The 17,043-nt window shown below is 44.0% G+C and overlaps 1 protein-coding gene across 4 annotated transcripts in view; it reads right to left on the bottom strand.

Annotated features, from left to right (window-relative positions):
* Window positions 1-17,043, bottom strand: part of mus101 (mutagen-sensitive 101) — a 67,193-nt gene continuing 50,150 nt past the window's right edge. For 2 of the 4 annotated variants that reach the window (XM_075700754.1, XM_075700742.1), the window contains 2 exons: window positions 11,481-14,996; window positions 1-927 (listed from right to left, as the gene is read on the bottom strand). In XM_075700754.1, the coding sequence (XP_075556869.1) occupies window positions 454-927; window positions 11,481-14,996 (3,990 nt within the window). In that variant the 3' untranslated portion in view covers window positions 1-453. Of the gene's footprint in view, window positions 928-5,916; window positions 6,046-11,480; window positions 14,997-17,043 lie in introns of those variants that run through there. The other 2 variants (XM_075700751.1, XM_075700747.1) reach the window with 2 other exon arrangements.

Raw genomic sequence — 17,043 nt, forward strand, 5'->3', positions numbered from 1 at the left:
CGAAGAGATGAATAAGTGTTTATTTAAACATGAAAATGAAAACAAGCAGGATATCTGGCACGAGAATAAAAATAAATACAACATAAAATTCTGTAATATAAGATTCTGCTTAGCATTACAGAACTGTTTTGGGGGGGTGGGGGTTGGAATGCTCCCACTGGCTCTTCTGAGCCACATAGGATAGTCTTTCACACGCTTGAATATGTTAAGCAACATCGCGTACATAAGATAAAAACTTGCACATAAAGTCCGTGCAACACAATACACTGTAAATGCTGGCAGGAAACTGGAGCGCCAAACTGGTTTAATCTGCTCTACAGTTCACTGCAACTGCACTGTTGCTAGTGCAGTGGTATGCACAGTAACTTGTGCACTGGTCGCCAAAATACTATTCACAGATACAACATCCTGCAATTACATTACTTCAGTTCTGCTTCAGGACCGCAGGTCCAGTCACGGCTTCTTCCTTTTTGCTCCTAAGCCGAGGTTACCACGGTTAGAGGTGCTGGCTGCTGCCCTCTTGCTTGCTGATGTGCTTGAATTGGTGCTAACAGAAATGTCCAGAAGTTTGACCACTTCAGGGATATAGAACTTCTCAGGTGGTGGAACAGGATCATCAACCAGGAATGTTGCCATGTACTCAGCTTTAAGACACAAAGCACCAGCAGTGACAAGCAGGTCCAGCTGCACGCCTTTTGCCATTCCACTATCAAAGAGAGCATGCGTAATCTCCCCAGCCTCAAGGCCAGCACACACTGTTGTTGTCGGCACAATGGTGGCTCCACCAGCCGTGAGAATGTTAACATAGGCTGCTTCCTTGGAGGCACTTGCATAGACGGCTACACGCCAATTCGAGAATGCACCTTTGTGATCAGTATCCTGGGCGATGTGCTGGCGCCACCGACGTGGAGCAAAGGCCTGCTGTCCCTGCATTGCACATATATATATATAAAAAATAGGGTTCAAGGCACAAAATTAGTCATGGATACTGTGCCACTTAATCAGACTGCACACACTTCACCTTATCACCTTTCCCAGCATTATGCCATTCAAAATAAACTCAATTGCATTGCCCACTGAAGGCTGGGATTATGTTTGTAGTGCTTCTGTGCTTTCGGCTCAGTTAAGGAGGCATAGTAAGGTACGATTTGCTACTCATTGCGTGATAACACAAGAGGATGCCATGAGAATTGCGAGACAGAGCAATGACATGCCACTTTTTGGAATTTGCTAGAGTAGATTTGCATCTGTTACTGGGTATGGGTTTACTGAAAGAACTACTGTGTAGCATGCTCCATTTCAGATTGCACCTATATTTTTAATTTCAGGTTTTTAGTACACATATCCTCTTCCAGCTGCAGAATTTCCTCTGGTTAACCTCCTGCTTTCAGTCCTTCCTTCCTTTTTGCCTCTGTATGAACTCTGCAGCCAACACATATTTACAAGCACATGCAGACTTCACTGCGCACATCATGCTGTGAATGACCGACTTAACATTCCTGTATTTACCATACAAATATGGGCAATTCCTGCCTTCTTCCCATGTATGAAAATATCCATTTGCTTCCTCCACTACTCTTTTGTCACTTATGGTAAACACATTTGCAATGCATCTACACGGGCGCATGTAACCCATGCAAACTCCACACAGCTTTGCCCTTAAACATGGTATTCATGCCTTTCAAGCATCTTTAAAATTTTACTTGAAGTAATCTGAACTCATTTTACACATCCCATAGAGATTGAATTATTGGATCTGTATCCCCTTCAGTGACGAATTATATTCTGCAGGGAAAACATTAAAACTTGCACGTATTGATGTTTCAGGCGTCCAGAGTGCAAAGAAAAAAAATTCACCTCTCTAGGACTATTATCGTGCAAATTCGGTCGTGCCCTCATATGGAGACATCGTGACTCAATACTAACTTTTCTTCCGCAAGTACAGTTTGGCAGTTTACAAAAAAGGAGGGACCTTATTATTCAACGTTGTGCAAGCGGTGCATCAACGGGTTTACAGTTTGTGACAGTGGAAGAAACAGTCCTCAGCTGTGATGCAGAAGAAAACATTGCATTTCGGGCAGTGGCCTTGGTTTTTGCCGCACACTTATCATACTTGCACTACTATGAAAAATTAGTTCTGCAGAAGCCCGCATAGAGGAAAGTACATGAAAGGGAAAAATTGGCATCCACCTAAACTCTAGCACGAAGCCACAAAAGAAACCCATACGGGTTTCTCAGAATCAAAGCCTTAAAGTTGAAGAAAAATTTGTCCCGGTCCAGGACTCGAACCCCGAACTAACGGCTACAATTTAGGAGGATGCCAATCTTTCCCTTTCATCTACTTTCCTCCACCTTGTGGGCTTCCACAGAACTGATTTGCCATATTCATTGGTCCAGTGCCTCGAGTTGTCGAGTAATTTGCCCTCGCTGTGTGATTGGCTAGCCTCATGGTAGGCTCAGATGGTAGACCAACCGCCCCAGAAAGTCATTGGTCTAGGGTTCGAGTCTCGGACCAGAGCGAATTTTTCTTTAACTGTGAGACTTTCTTCCTAAGAGACACGTATGGGTTTCCTTTGTGGCTTCGTGCTGCAATTTGGATGGATGCCAATTTTCCCCTTTCACTGCTATGGAAACGGCGACTGGACTTGCTGGTGCTACTGATCCTCTGCATCGTACCTCACACAATTGCAGCACGTTTAGAGCAAGAACGATTACTTAAAATGAGCTTTGGAGGAATGACATTAAAAGAAACAATGCTAAATTACAGCGCAGACAAAATTCTCAGATACAAAAACAATCAGTGGTGCTTCTGTGGGTCAGCTTTATCTGAACGAAATTCTATTGATCTGGCATCAAACTAGGAGTCATTGATATCCGGATGACTTGAGGACGCAACGTAATTGCCAGACCGACATCCTCTACTCGATGGTCTGGAAATGCAAGCGTCTGCCATCATCACGATCAAACAGTGCGTACGGTGATCTTTGTGCCACATTTAAAAATTGCTGCCACTTGTAAATAAAAGGAATACTAAAAAACAAAATTTTATTTCTCGACAGTGAACTAGATGGCGCAATAAGTCCAAAAAATGCAAGAACAGTGGAATCTCGATAAACGGAAATCGCTTAAACGGAACTGCCTCTTAAACTGAACACCATTCTCATGGTTTGTTGGTTTTATATTCATGGAATTGTATTCAGCTTTGTCTCTCAGTAAATGGAACTCCTAATAAACGAAACGAATTTTCCCAGTCCCTTGAGGTTCCATTTAAAGAGTCCACTGCAGTTTTAAATTTTCGCGTGCTACCTATGGGTCACTGGCATGGTAAAGAAAGAGTAAGTCATGGTGTCTCCGTATGGAGATGCGGATGAAAACAGGGTCCTAACTATTCAGTAACGGAACCCCGAGTACTGAGTAACTGTTTTTTATAAAAAGCCCTTTCTTTACATAAAACATAATTTTTCAACTGTTATGAATGATTGAGGCTGCTATAAAAAAGAAATTTGAACAGTACAAACCAGAGCTTTCATAAGACATGGAACTGTTCATCTTCAAACATATTTTTCTTCAGTAATGTTTCATCACTTAAACTCACATTGTGTTTATTATGGTCATTTATGTCTCGAATATTAACCGCACCAGTGTGCACCGTGACTCCTCGTTTTGATGAAAAAGGCAATGAAGAAAGCCGCATCTCCATATGGAGACACCGTGACTGAGAGGGTTAAACAGTGCAGTCCACTTATAATGATACCACATATAACAATATATCGGTTATAACGATGTGTCGATTTCAGAGAATCAACTTACGCATTAGGGCTATGAGAAAAAAAAAAAAAACGTATATAACGATATGTTATTCACCACATATCGGATATCACGATCGAAATTCTGCCTTTAGGGCAACGTTTTCCATGCAGAATAATCGTGAAATTTGCAATGCTAAGTTCCTCTTAACCGAGACGGGGCGAAAAGTTAGCCTACGCAAGTTCGTATCTGCCGCCATTACCGCGCAGCACGTCCCGCCAGTGTGCTGGTTGAGAAAGTCACAAAGAGCATTGCAAGTTAACACAGCATCCTACAAGATGGCGCCAGCTACTTCGCACCCGCGTCGCCAGCGAGCATCCACAGATAAAAAGAGAGAGGGAGAGGGAGAACCGCGACGCAAACCACACCTATGCTCCCTTTCTACAATCTCCTTAGCGAGCGCGGAAATGCGCCACGGAAGCAGCGGTTGGTGCGCTGTCAAAGTGCAAAGCTGTGTCGCTTGGGGCGAAGCTGCACATTTCGCAAGACTCAAAGTATCAGCTCACACAGTTGACGATATCGACGATTCTGACAACCGCGAGTGCCGCCATGATCATGAAGGCTAGAAGCAGTGATCCTGACGATCAACGGAAACAACGGACTTTGTGCGCCAGGACGAAACCCCCCATGTGTGAAACCAACACGGGAGCAGCCGCTGACATTAGCGAACTCTGGGAGCACGTCGCCACTGGCGATAACATAGGCGATGCTTCGATGGAGGAGTTTCTGGGTGCCAGATAGTGCTGCCTCGTTCTGCGAAGAATCTCTGAAGGGGCAATCGTCACGGCACAGACGGCAGCGTGATGCGACGGAGGTGACGAAAGCAGCAGCAGTGACGAGATTGACAGTTGCCTGCCTTTGACACCGACCCCAACATTCATGCAAAGTGCACTGTCGCCGGTAGAGTCGCTCACCGATTTCATGCACGCTAAATTATAGCCACCAGTGTTCGTGCAGCCGCTGAACGCGATGCACACCGCGGTTATGAACCTGAAACTTCCGTGAAAGCAAGTGCAGATTTCTATTTCAGTGCGCCTAAGGCTTGACATGCTGCTTAGAGGTATAAATTAACGTTTCATTTTTCACAGCCTACTTTCTACAACGGAAATTTTTCATCGTAAGTGGCAAATTTGATGTCGGAGCTATAAAGGTATGTTCGGCAGCTTTTTTTCTTTTCTTTTTTTTACAGCAGTTCAGACATAGCGATGATCGGTTATAACGATTGAATATTTTGTTCTTGATATCGCTATAAGTGGACTGCACTGTAGTACGCATGTGGTGGCATGTGGTGACCTGATTATCTTGTTCTTTCCCAGGCCAAAAACACTCATTGCAGTGGTAGTCTTGCAACCTCCATCCCAAACCTGCTCAGCTTGGTAACAAACAGAAGATTACAAAAGAGGCAGAGAGGGACAATATGCTGTAGCTCTGAACAAAGAGCTAAGAAAAGGTGGTGTTGTGCTGCTACTTTTAATAAAATTTAAAGGAACTCTGAAGTGATTTTGACGATTATGTACAAACGCACAAAATCGGTCCGGTAGGTCCTTCTGATTAAGATATAATCTAAGCCCTCCGCATAAGGCTCATAATTACAAAGTCTTAAAAATGTGCATCACTGTCTATCGCAGAGGTGCCACTCCTTTGAGTTTTCAGCTGCCTCTTCTCACATTATGTAGCATAGGTGAGGGATGTTCCCCAGGTAAGCGATTCGACTGGTTACACACACAATGTCATCGGGAATGCTAGAAACATGTCGCTTCATGGAGCTTATTTTTAATAGCATACATATGCAGAAAATTCTTCATGCATACAAATTCAATAAATGTGTATGTTTCTTCACACTAACGGACCACTTCTGCCTGAGAAGGCAAATCGTTTGCTACAGCGGTGGCAACGGCATCCAACAGGGCGTGTAGGGTTTTTCAATAAAAATATGTGCAGCAATGTCTTTCTTCCTTGGCGGCAGGATCACGAATAGTACACCAGTGCTGTACTATGCTTGTCCTGCACTGCAGGTGCATGCAGGGATTAAACTGCAGTGATTGCAAGCTGTAAAAAATGTGAGTGCTGCAGGTCAATGTCAGCAAGAACCTCTATGATCAGCACAGCGATCATGCGCAGTTTCGGAAAGAAAGGTGCCTTTAATTGAAACTGCAGATTCTACATTTGTCAAAAAGCCATGCTTTGTGTATGATTTGCAGAGAATGGTAGCAGAAAAATTTCCTCGTAAGCCGATATCTGGAATAAAAGCGTTGCAAAGAAAATTAAATATGCCATACAATGTGTCAAAACGTCTGGCAAAAGCTACCATCTCTGCCTACCACTGAAAAAATGTGGGTTTGATGTCCCTGTACGCTTTTTCCCCCAATTTCCTTGTTTTTTTTAACTTTAGAGTAGAAGAAACTTCGTAATGTGGTGAAATAGGCTGTTTATAAACAGCCCATTTTACCAGATTTTGAAGTTAGCGGCAGCTCTAGCCTACTATGGCAGTGCTTGCTTTAACTGCTGACAGGTACAAAGAAATCTTACAAGCGCGAAATGTACGTGCAAGATATTCACGAGTTATCAGGCTATTATCAAGCCAAAATATAATCAGCACAAACAGTTACACTCAAACCTCACTATAATGAAGTTGAAGGGGAAGCCAAAATTAGTTATATCCATTACTTCATTATACTGACTACAGTCGAACCCGGCTATATCGAACTCGCAAAGAACGCCTATCAGTTCGATATAGAGCATAATTCGATATAAGCCTGCTAAATAATTGGATGTCATAAAGGCACATACCATTTATAAAATTACTTTATTGATAAAACTAGCTTAGTTTCGCACGAAATAGTCCTGTATTTTCTTCTGCTTGGGCAATTTTGCTGCCTGTGACGCACGCACTTTTCCACGTTGTCTAAGGAGTTGGAGCAGCTGAGGCCGCAACTTTCCGCATTCGCGTAGAAGCACGGGACTAGTGTGAGCGCGCCAATCACTTTGGAGGATGTGGGCCAAAGACCGTCGTTGCTTTCCTCATTGTGCCTACTTTCACTTGTGCTCGGTACGATGTCGGCAATGTAGTCTTCGTTTTCGGGCTCTCCTGTGGTCGCAACACCATCACTTGCGCTCACAAACTCGTCCACCGTTGATTCGTCAACAGCTCCCAGAAATTCTGACAGCTCACTCCAAACTTCAGCAACACTGGCAACAGCTTCATCACATTCATCAGAATTTACAGTCATAACCGAGCATGCGGAACTCAGCGCGGCTGTAGCAATTTCGGATGAACCACTCGTACACGGCCGTGCGTACACGTCGGACGCCACGAGCACAGAGTTGCAAGTTTGGCCGCTTTAGCCCTAATCTCCCCCTTATTCTTCAAGATCGTGATGAGAGTGCTCCTCGGAATCTTGTACGCTGAAGGGACATCCGACTTCTCACTGCGTTCGACCCTATTTATGATTTCGAGCTTCACGACGAAAGGTGAATTCTGCCGCTTCATCACAGCAACACTGCGGGAGAAGGCCCACAAGGTGCACACACAATGAACCAGAAAAGCAGCGAGACAACTCGGACTTTCGCCATCTTTCCCAACGAGGGCACAAGAGCCTCTATAATTGGCTGTCTGAGCAAGCGCTGCGGGCGGGCCAGGATCATTTCTTGCAGGGGGGTGTCGACGGCTCGTCCGAGGCAGTGCGGTCACGGTAGGGAGAGCGGCTGGATGGAGCTGCGCGCCGCTGGGTCTTCCGCCACCACGAGGAAAAGCCAACTTCCGGGGGCACTTTCCGCCGCTTGACGTTCGATATATAGGGAGTTGCTACTATTTTTGTTCGATGTAAGCGTAATTTTTGCGATATATACTCATTGTAACTATACCGTGTCCAGAAATTGTTCGATAGATAGAATAATTCGATCTAAACGGGTTCGATACAGTCGGGTTCAACTGCATTGCCATTTACTGCAGTATATGCCCAATGGTATGCACCACTTTAAACATGCAAAGACTACAGCTCTGCAGCCCGCCGAACCGCTATGCAGCCACACAAGCGGTGAAAATGCAATAAAACAACAGCAAAAAACTCTCCAGTGCACGCAACACACAATTTTATAACACCTGACATGACAGCCATTAAGACAGAATCCTTAAGTTGAAATGCGATGGCCTTTTGCTTCCGCTTTCCACTCTGTTCGCTCATATTGTTGTGAAACCGTCGAAGTATATGGCCAATACAGCTTGGCACAGCGCCAGAACCGTGGACACGGATGCATTCGGCCCTTGAAAGCGAAACTATCTGATCTGCCGCTCTCTCATGGCCCTGCAGCTCTGCTGTGTGAGCTTGCCAGCTTTGCTTGGCTGCTTCGTGCTAGTTTCGCACAATCTCATAGGTCATGCCTAACTGCGTCAGCACAACGTGGTGCACTGCAGTGAGAGAGCGAGAGACACTTGTTTTATAGCAAGCCATGCGTAAGCATCATCATCTATATGTGGCATGGCACAGCTAAGCATGTCCTCCAAGATTGCAATCTCAGAAGGCGCGCCTAGCTTCGCCAGCTACGTGCTGCAGTGAGAGAGAGGTGCGATAAGATAAGAAGTGCTACTTGTGCTGGGCCACACAAGTGATGGGAAAGACCAGTGATGCTCGACGGCGTATCCAACATGGGAATTATGACCTGCCGTGCAAGACGAGTGCGGAACCCGGTGGAAAGCGACATGTTCGGTGCACAACGGTCGGTACTTTTGGTTTCGGAGACGAATCTAGTTTTTTATATCCATTGGCAGAACAATTTTACTGCATTAAAACAATGTTTAAAATACATGGATCTCTATGGGGATTTCAAGAGGAATTGCATTGATTATATCCCTTTTCATTATAACCAAGAAGAAAGGGGGTTAACCGAGGGGCCAGATTTTTATTAGTCATATCATAAGAAGCCAACAAAACTGACACCAAGGACAACATAGGGGAAATTACTTGTGTTTAATAAGTGAAATAAGGTAACAATAAATTAAGGGAAATGAAAGTGGATGAAAAAACAACTTGTCGAAAGTGGGGAACGATCCCACATGCGAAGGTTGTGGGATCGCTCCCCACCTGCGGCAAGTTGTTCTTTCATCCACTTTCATTTCCATTAATTTAGCATTTCTTTAGCACAAGTAATTTCCCCTATGTTGTCCTTGGTGTCAGTGTTTGTTGGCTTCTTACGATATTTTCATTATAACGAGGTTCAAATCGACATGTTTGTACAGCGCAAAAAAACGAGGACTGAAGGTAGAGCAGAACACAGGCACTGGACATGTTTGCACAGCGAAAAAGACAAGGACTGAAGGAAGAAAACAACACAGCGCCTGTGTTGTGTTCTTCCTTCAGTCCTCATCTTTTGCGCTGTGCAAACATGTCGATATTGAATCACCAACTCACCAAAGCTTCCACCTTATTGAGCCTCAAATGTATGTTGTTATTTGCACATTAGATATACGCTCACAGAAACATGGTGAATGCCCGAAGTGGTCTGCCTCTTTTTTGCTTTATGTAGAAGAAGCCAGCGAACATTGCGCATTGTGCCACCATGTCTCCATCAGTCACGCAAAGTTGTAAAAGTTTGCTCCTTCTAGCCCAGGTTTAATGAGAAAAATTGTGTAGGAAAGAGATGCCAGAACACAATCAACCCAAATCAACAGCTTGTGTCACCACATGACGTCATGGCCAAGGAGGTGAGACAACGATGGCTACACGGTGTAAAACTTGAGGGGAGACACTATAGCTTGAGAGGAGTGTAATGTTTAACCACTTGTACCTGTTTTACTAAAATGTGGTGATACAAAACTCTTGAGGGAAAGCATTCCTTGAGAGGTACCCTCTGTCTAGGCTTACAACAACAACTGTTTGTTGTTGCACTCCAAATGCAACCATTAAAGCGAACATGGTGCATAAAATGGAGACGATCAAAAAATGGTCTTTCGGATTTTTTCAGTTTTTTTTTTATTATTTTTCAAGCTTAAGTTAAAACATTATTGGTAATAACCACATGAACCAAATAAAGCACAGGAGAAATTAGCTGTTCATTTTAATTGAAATGAAGAAAAAATAGAGAAAAGGAAAATGAAAGTGGACAAAAAGGCCACTTGCTCCCCGTGTGAGCTGCACCATCTTCCACATTATGTGTGTGATACTCTGCTATAGCAATGGTGAAATAGTTGAACATCAGCCACTGCTTTGGGAGGTAGACGAGTGCTATCGCCGGGTGCCTGCTGGTAAAATAGGCAAAAGTGTGATAGTGGTCTGGTGCTCAGTAAATGTGGTAACTCTATGCTTGGGAAAGACACCAACCTGATGGAAAATTGCCTAAAATGAACTGCTAGCAATTGTTTTTCCAATACTCTCAGAGGTTCTAATCATGTATGAGGCACCAAGCATGTATTGCAGCCAGGCTTCCCTCTTGCACTTTCCTCTGGACCCGCTGCTCTATCTAGCAACGTCACAGCGAAGTTCGTGCGCATCACTTGTGTGAACACATTCAGACAAGACCGTCTGATTATATATGACATGGGTTTGTTTTCACACAGAACTGGATAAATTTAAAGGGATTTTCTTTTATCATTGAATAACGGAACATACCCGGCAGACGAAGTTAGCGTCAAAGGAGTTCATTGAACAGCAGCACATACCCAGTGGCACATATCCAGTGACCCAAGTTGGCATGAAAGGGAAGGGAAAAGCACAGCAGCCTGGTGCTCTACTCATTACACCATGGACCACACCCAGCAACCCAAGTAGGCGTGAAATAAGTCAGATAAAGACAGAGACAGAAAAACATACCACAAATTGAGTGAAGTTCCCAAACAATGCTAATCGCATTAAAGCTTGCTCGCGCTAACTGTTCACACCATTCTATCTATACAATTTGTGGCAGTGAAGCACCATCTCTGTGCAGCCCTAACTCAAAGCAGGGGCCAGCACCAAGCAGGGTATAACCTCAGATACTGAAAGCACAGTGCACAATTTCTATGTGGTATATATCATTCTGTCCATCATTGGCAATTTTAATTGCAGAAGAATTATGACCCTTTTAGTAACAATCTACTTGGCAACTGTAAGGAATTTCTTGACATAGAGCAAGTGCTGCAAGGTATCTAAAAGGATAACTTAAATCTAGATTAATTCAATGTTTGCCTGTAGATAGCTATGGCTGCATGTTTTAGAGCACCCCACATAGTTTTATCAATCCCAGTGGGAAAAAAAAAAAAAAAAAAAAAAACCAGCTGACAAGCAGACAGAAAATACCCAAAATAACAACAGGCTGAAAACACCACTTGGAATTCAGTCCTGCCTTTGTCACTGATGGGGACTGTGCAAAAGGAGTACAAAAGACAGGATTTGTACCTGTACTGTCGAGTGCACTTCCTCTTTTTTTTGTTATTATTTTAACACCAAGCCCTTCGAGTCACAAATAACCAACTACAATAGCTTTACCTGCTCTCTGTGCATATACTGATGCTGTATTGCGAAAAATATGCAACGTTTTTCTTTTCTGCACTATTAAAATTTAGTGTTTACTAAACCATGAAAAAAAAAAAAAGTTGAGCAAACAGCAGCATATTTATCAAGCTCAGCTTGCCTTTAGTGTTAACTAAACCATGAAAAAAAAAAAAGTTGAGCAAACAGCAGCACATTTATCAAGCTCACCTTGCCTTTGTGGCTTTTCGTTGATGCAGTCGAGAGGTTCATAAGGCAGCTTTCAGTCAAGGGGCCGCCCCATTCATATTCCTCTTCATCCAAAAATTTTCCAGCCTTTGCACTCTCGTCCAGGTAAGCTGCATGCAAGACAAACTTTCCAGCAGCAAGAGCAGCAAGATAGCGTTCATTCTTAAGGGCCTGTAGCAATACCAGATGTGTCATTTCTGGATTATAGGCTTTGGAAGTAAGTAGCACACCATTTAGTTTAGATATGATTGATGCATAGCGGATCTTCTGCTCGTCTGAGAAGCCAGAAATCACAAACACCTTAGGAGGCAGCTCCACTACTGGCTCTGCTTCTTCAAATACATTGTCATCTGCTCCGTCAGGGGACTGCTCCGTTGCTGGCTGTGAAGCAGGTTCCATTTCAGCCAGCTTTCCAGCAAGCCTAGCCATTTCCATCCTTCGTGTTGGGTCATCCCAAGTGATGGCAACAAACTGGGATTCTGAGTCGGGCAAAGGAAGGCTAGTAATGACTGATGGCTTTGTAGAGTCTGTTCCTGTGAGCACAGGGTGAATTGGTGATGCAACTATAGGTGCTGGAGCTGGTCTCAAACTCTGTCGTCGTCCAGCTGCTTTTGCAGCCATCATGAGTTCATCCAGCTGATCATTTATCTTTTGCTGGCTCTCTGTGAGCCTCCGAGGTTGCAGTTCTGTGCTCTGAGATGCTTTTGGCAACCCAATTTCTCCGCAAGGAGGTGACTTTAGGGGCTTGGGTGATCCAAGCTGCGAGGAAGCACTCTGCTGAGACCGCTGCTTAGGAACACGGACAGTTGAAACATGGCCTACAAGAGAAAGTCGTTCATCATGTGCACTAGGGAAGTCAGCTTCATCAAGCCAAGAACCAGAGCCCTTGCAAGCATACACCCAGCCTGAGCTCACTAGAGTTTTGCCTTGTTCTCTGGCTCGAAGCACTTCCCGTGGCACTGCCTCTCCGGGCTTGCTTTGGTGCACAATGTGCGTGCAATGATCAGAGTAAGCAGAAATAAATTCCCCACCTAGTTCACGGACTATGTCTCCCAACTCCTTCTGCACATGTGAGAGCCTCTTTGACACACATACAATCGCTCCTGCAAGTGGGAATGATGCTGGTGGTGCTCCTTGTACCCGTCCAGTCTGAAGTCCAGGACTTGGGCTGTCCAGCAGTCCATTAAGGTCTTCATTGACACCAAACTGTTCCAGGATTTGGTCAAAATTTCGAGCAATTTGTTTTCCAAGAGACAAGGGACGTGACCTTCTCGGTGTGTTCATGTTTTCTTTCGAAGCCCAGTTCCCTTCAATCCCTGTGATGTTCAGCTTTGGCCTATAAGTGGCATCTATGCTTTGCTGGAAGCTTTCGTCTTCACTGCTAGCCTCTGCACTGGCCAAACTACTGCTCATGCTGTTGTGGCTTTCTGATAGAAGTTCTCGGATACGCTGACTTTTTAGAAAGCTTCCTGGAGTTGACAAACCACCAGCAGAAACTGTCCGTTTTTCATCAGGCGTGCACAACAACCTTGCTGGTTCAGCAGCTGCAATCTTGCTTCTCTCATCAACAGCATTATCAGTATGCTCATTAGCAAAAGATGGGTCATGAACTATAAAGCTTCCAGGCTCCTTACAACACATCGAAGGGGTGTGCGAGGCTGACATTTGAGCACCACATGCTTCCGAAGCTTGCCTTGTGCTTTCCTTACGTGGCAGCATGTTGAAAGGTTCAGATTCTTTGTCAGGTAGGATTGTTATGCTGTTCTGATTATCAAGTTGCACTCCATGCTTTCCTGTATAAGAACCATTTTGGTTCAAAGCATTTAAGTTCCTAAAAGATGAAGGCTTGGCACTGAAGGGTTGGTGAGCAGCATCACTTAGCAAGAACATGTCCTCATTCATCTTTTCACCACGCTTTGCACTAGCCACCAGCCAGTCTTTGGTGACCACAGGCAGGCCCCAATTCACAGCAGCCTCAAATTTAGTGCCTTCAGGTTCTCGTGCAATCAAATGAGTGTTTGGCAAAAGGTTCCGCTGGTTGTTGCGACGTACTGACCGCACGAGAAATTCCTGGCAAGTAGCCCCCAATGATTCAGCCAAGTGAACTAGAAAATCTCGCTCTGGCTTGCTATACTGGCTGAACGAAATGACGCAACCATGCAGAAAGTCCTTTGTAGCCGGTTTTGTGAATGGCCGGAACAATGGGTCCTCTTCAAAAGGAAGCAAAGATTCCTTGTGTACACAAGCCTCAAGCCAGCAGTATGTTACCAATATGCCATCAAGAGAGCTGTAGTTCTTGGGCTCTATAACAAGTGGCACAATCTCTATCAACTGCTGCCTGCCCTTGCTGGCACTATCATCATATATTTTTCCCCCATTGTGAGTGATGTACTCTTCCAAAATTAGCTCATCCTCTTTTTTGAAATCGTGTATCCTGAAAAGCATACCTGTAAAGAGTGCATCAGCAGACTCATACCTCTCCAGCAGTTTTTCATTCATGTTGCTGTTTTTCATGCTGGCTTCGAGAGAATCCAATGCTTCACTTGTCTTCTCTATATTGCATGCAGAAATTGTAGCATCATTTTTCTCGTGATGTAAAGTGGATGCACCGTCTCCGACATTCATACTACCATTATTTGAGACCCTGTACTGCTCTACAATATCACTAAGATCAGTTGGAAATGGATTTTCACATTCTAGTATCACTGATTTCCTGTGAGTCTCAATGGTGTTGGGCATACAATTTGCAGGCAGCTCGCCACCTCCAACATCAGAGTGCAACTCTGCCAGCAGGTATGTGTCGATCTTCTGCAATTTGCCTGAAGCACAGCTTTCAGCAAACCACCGTGCAGACACAACATAAGGTGAACCACCATGCCTCTTGATCATTTTCATAATTTCTGAAGTGAAGTGAGCACCTTCAGCAGCTACTACATGGGTAACTTCTTCCTTGTATTCATCGAGCCTCACTCCTCCACATGCATTGATAACTTTTCTCATTTTCTCAAGTTTTTCTTGGGCAAAGCCCCACAGAAGTACACAGCACCCATCCAGAAACTGACCACAGCATGACGACAATTTATCAATATCAATGTCATCAACTGGATCTTTTAGCTTGACCTCACGCAGGGTTAGAATGCTCTCATTTGAGCGCGCAGTATCGTTTATGTGAGTGGCCTCTTCCGTTTTGATGACACTACAATCCCATGAAGGCAAAGCATCATCTGCACAAGACCGATTGGGCGTTGATTTTTTGCAGACATCAGCTGGTTCCAAAGCATAAAGTGATTCATCAAGGGCATAGCCTGCTTGTGCACTTTCATATAGCCAGCGGACATGGACACAATGCAGCTTCCACAGGCGAGCATAACTGTATTTGTCCCCAGAAGCTTCCAAGAGGGCCACGTGTGTTGTCTTCTTGCAATGTAGCTGGCCAGAGTAAGAGCCTCCATTGGACTCTACGAGGGCTTGTAGCTGCTTACGTTCAGCAGTAGGCACCTGAAAATTTCAAGGGAGGAAAAAAAAACTACTGCTTTCAACAGGTCTAGGTACTTACCTTTATATGAAAGAAAGAAAAAAAAAAGGAAAAGATAGCTACTACTAGTTCAACAGCAGGTAAATGTTGAACAGTGTTCAGTGCACTAACAATGTCAAACAGTAGACTTCGGTAGTGTCCCTTTAAGGCAAACCTGGTTAAGGTGAATTTTTGGATATAAGGAACTATGTAGTGTGAACATGTAGATGCTTTCCCATATACCTAATGAAAATCAGTTTAATCCGTTAAGCTGAACATCCGCAGCTGCCACAGACACCTGCTACTTGGCTCAGTGAGAGGCCCACATCGGTGGCCTTTGCAGGAGACTAATCTGCTATCTACACGAGAAGCAAGCGCTATTTCTGGTGGAACATACTATATGCCAGTATCCATCATGACATAGAAGCCTGCAGCACAGAATAATTGAAGAGCTCCTCAATGTTCCTCTGCAGGCTAGTAATTAGGCGAGGATACTGCCCAAGAGCCAGCCACAATGACACAGCTGATAATGACCCGAATACTTTGGTGCTTTCTTTTTTTTTTTCAACGTGATGGCACTTAAGAATTTTTCAGCAAGCTAGGTGAAATGTCAGCTTTTGTGACAGCCCACAATCTTACACAAAGCTGGCAAGCAACCATTATTCAAATGCTTAAGTAACTGAGTGCATAAAGAAACACTTTCCATCTTGCGAATCCAGTAAATGTCTCTGTTACATTTGATTTTTGGTTTTGATGCAGTTCCTTTTATTGTCTTGTGCAGTTTGTGTGCCAGGAATAGCAGATATTGAGCTCTATGGAATACTTCTGTTAAGACGAACTTCTCAAGGTATATTATTACATATATATACACATATTTTCATGGACCCCTCGAGTTCATCTTAACAGGAGTTTACTGCATAATTCATGGGCCTTTACATTTCAAAGATGCACTTCAGAAAAAAGTCAGAGCAATAACTTCAAACCATGCATGCATGCAAGGAACTGCACACTCGCACCTTTCAGACCCACTGCTTCTGCAGCTCAGCATGAGTTTATTGGTTCAGTTCCCAGCTGTAGTGGCCACATTCCGACATGACCAGAATGCAAAAATGTTTGTGTATTGAGCATTGTGTGCATATTAAAAAAGCTCAGATGGTCAGAATTGTCCTGGAGCCCCTCTACTATACTGTTTCGCACAATCCCTTTGTTGCAAGACATTCACCCTACAATGCCCAGCATAATTTTTGATACGCTGACTTTGATGCCTAAAAAACTCTAATGTAAGCTTTGAAAACCCAACATAGAGCCCACACTAGCTTTTCGTACATGCTGGAGGGAGTTTTCAGTTTTATTCAATTATTTCAATTTTTACTCACTTATTTCAGTGTTTGATATGAAATGGTGTTTGGGCTTTGTGGTGTTAAGCCAAACCAAATAAATAAATAAATAAATCACTTTCTAGTGAAATCCATAGGGTGTTAAAACCAACGTATCTACCATGTTTACACCCAGCTTCTCCTGGTTTTCTCTCACTATCAAAATCTACCGGATGCGCAATTTGAAAGCACTATTACTTATCACCATTAGCCCCGAGAACGAACTACAGGGGCGCTGCGAACGCCGCTCGCGTGATGTTACGGCACGGGCTCACGCCTGTCATCTGCTACAGTTCGGGCGGTGTGCAGGCACCTTCTGCAGTGTTTCAGTTTGTTCGCTCTCATTCCCTATGCCTGTATACCTATGATGGCCATCTAAATATATTTTATATCTAAATATATATTTCTCAAAGATAATGTTACAGTGCCAGTGGAAGAAGCTCTGACAAGTCCATTGTGGGTTTTTCGTGCGCTGATCTACACCTCGCAGTGGTACCTCACGTGAATAATAAAAGTTTAAACGCAATAACACAGCACATCAGAATCCACTTAGGATACCATACCTGCCATGGTAAAACAAGCATCTCAGAACCGCTGGCTATATATAGTATGACTTTTACAACATTTAACAAGCTAAAACATGTTTGCTCATGAT

The sequence above is a fragment of the Dermacentor variabilis genome, chromosome 1, assembly GCF_050947875.1.
Source record: "Dermacentor variabilis isolate Ectoservices chromosome 1, ASM5094787v1, whole genome shotgun sequence".
Classification (NCBI taxonomy): domain Eukaryota; kingdom Metazoa; phylum Arthropoda; class Arachnida; order Ixodida; family Ixodidae; genus Dermacentor; species Dermacentor variabilis.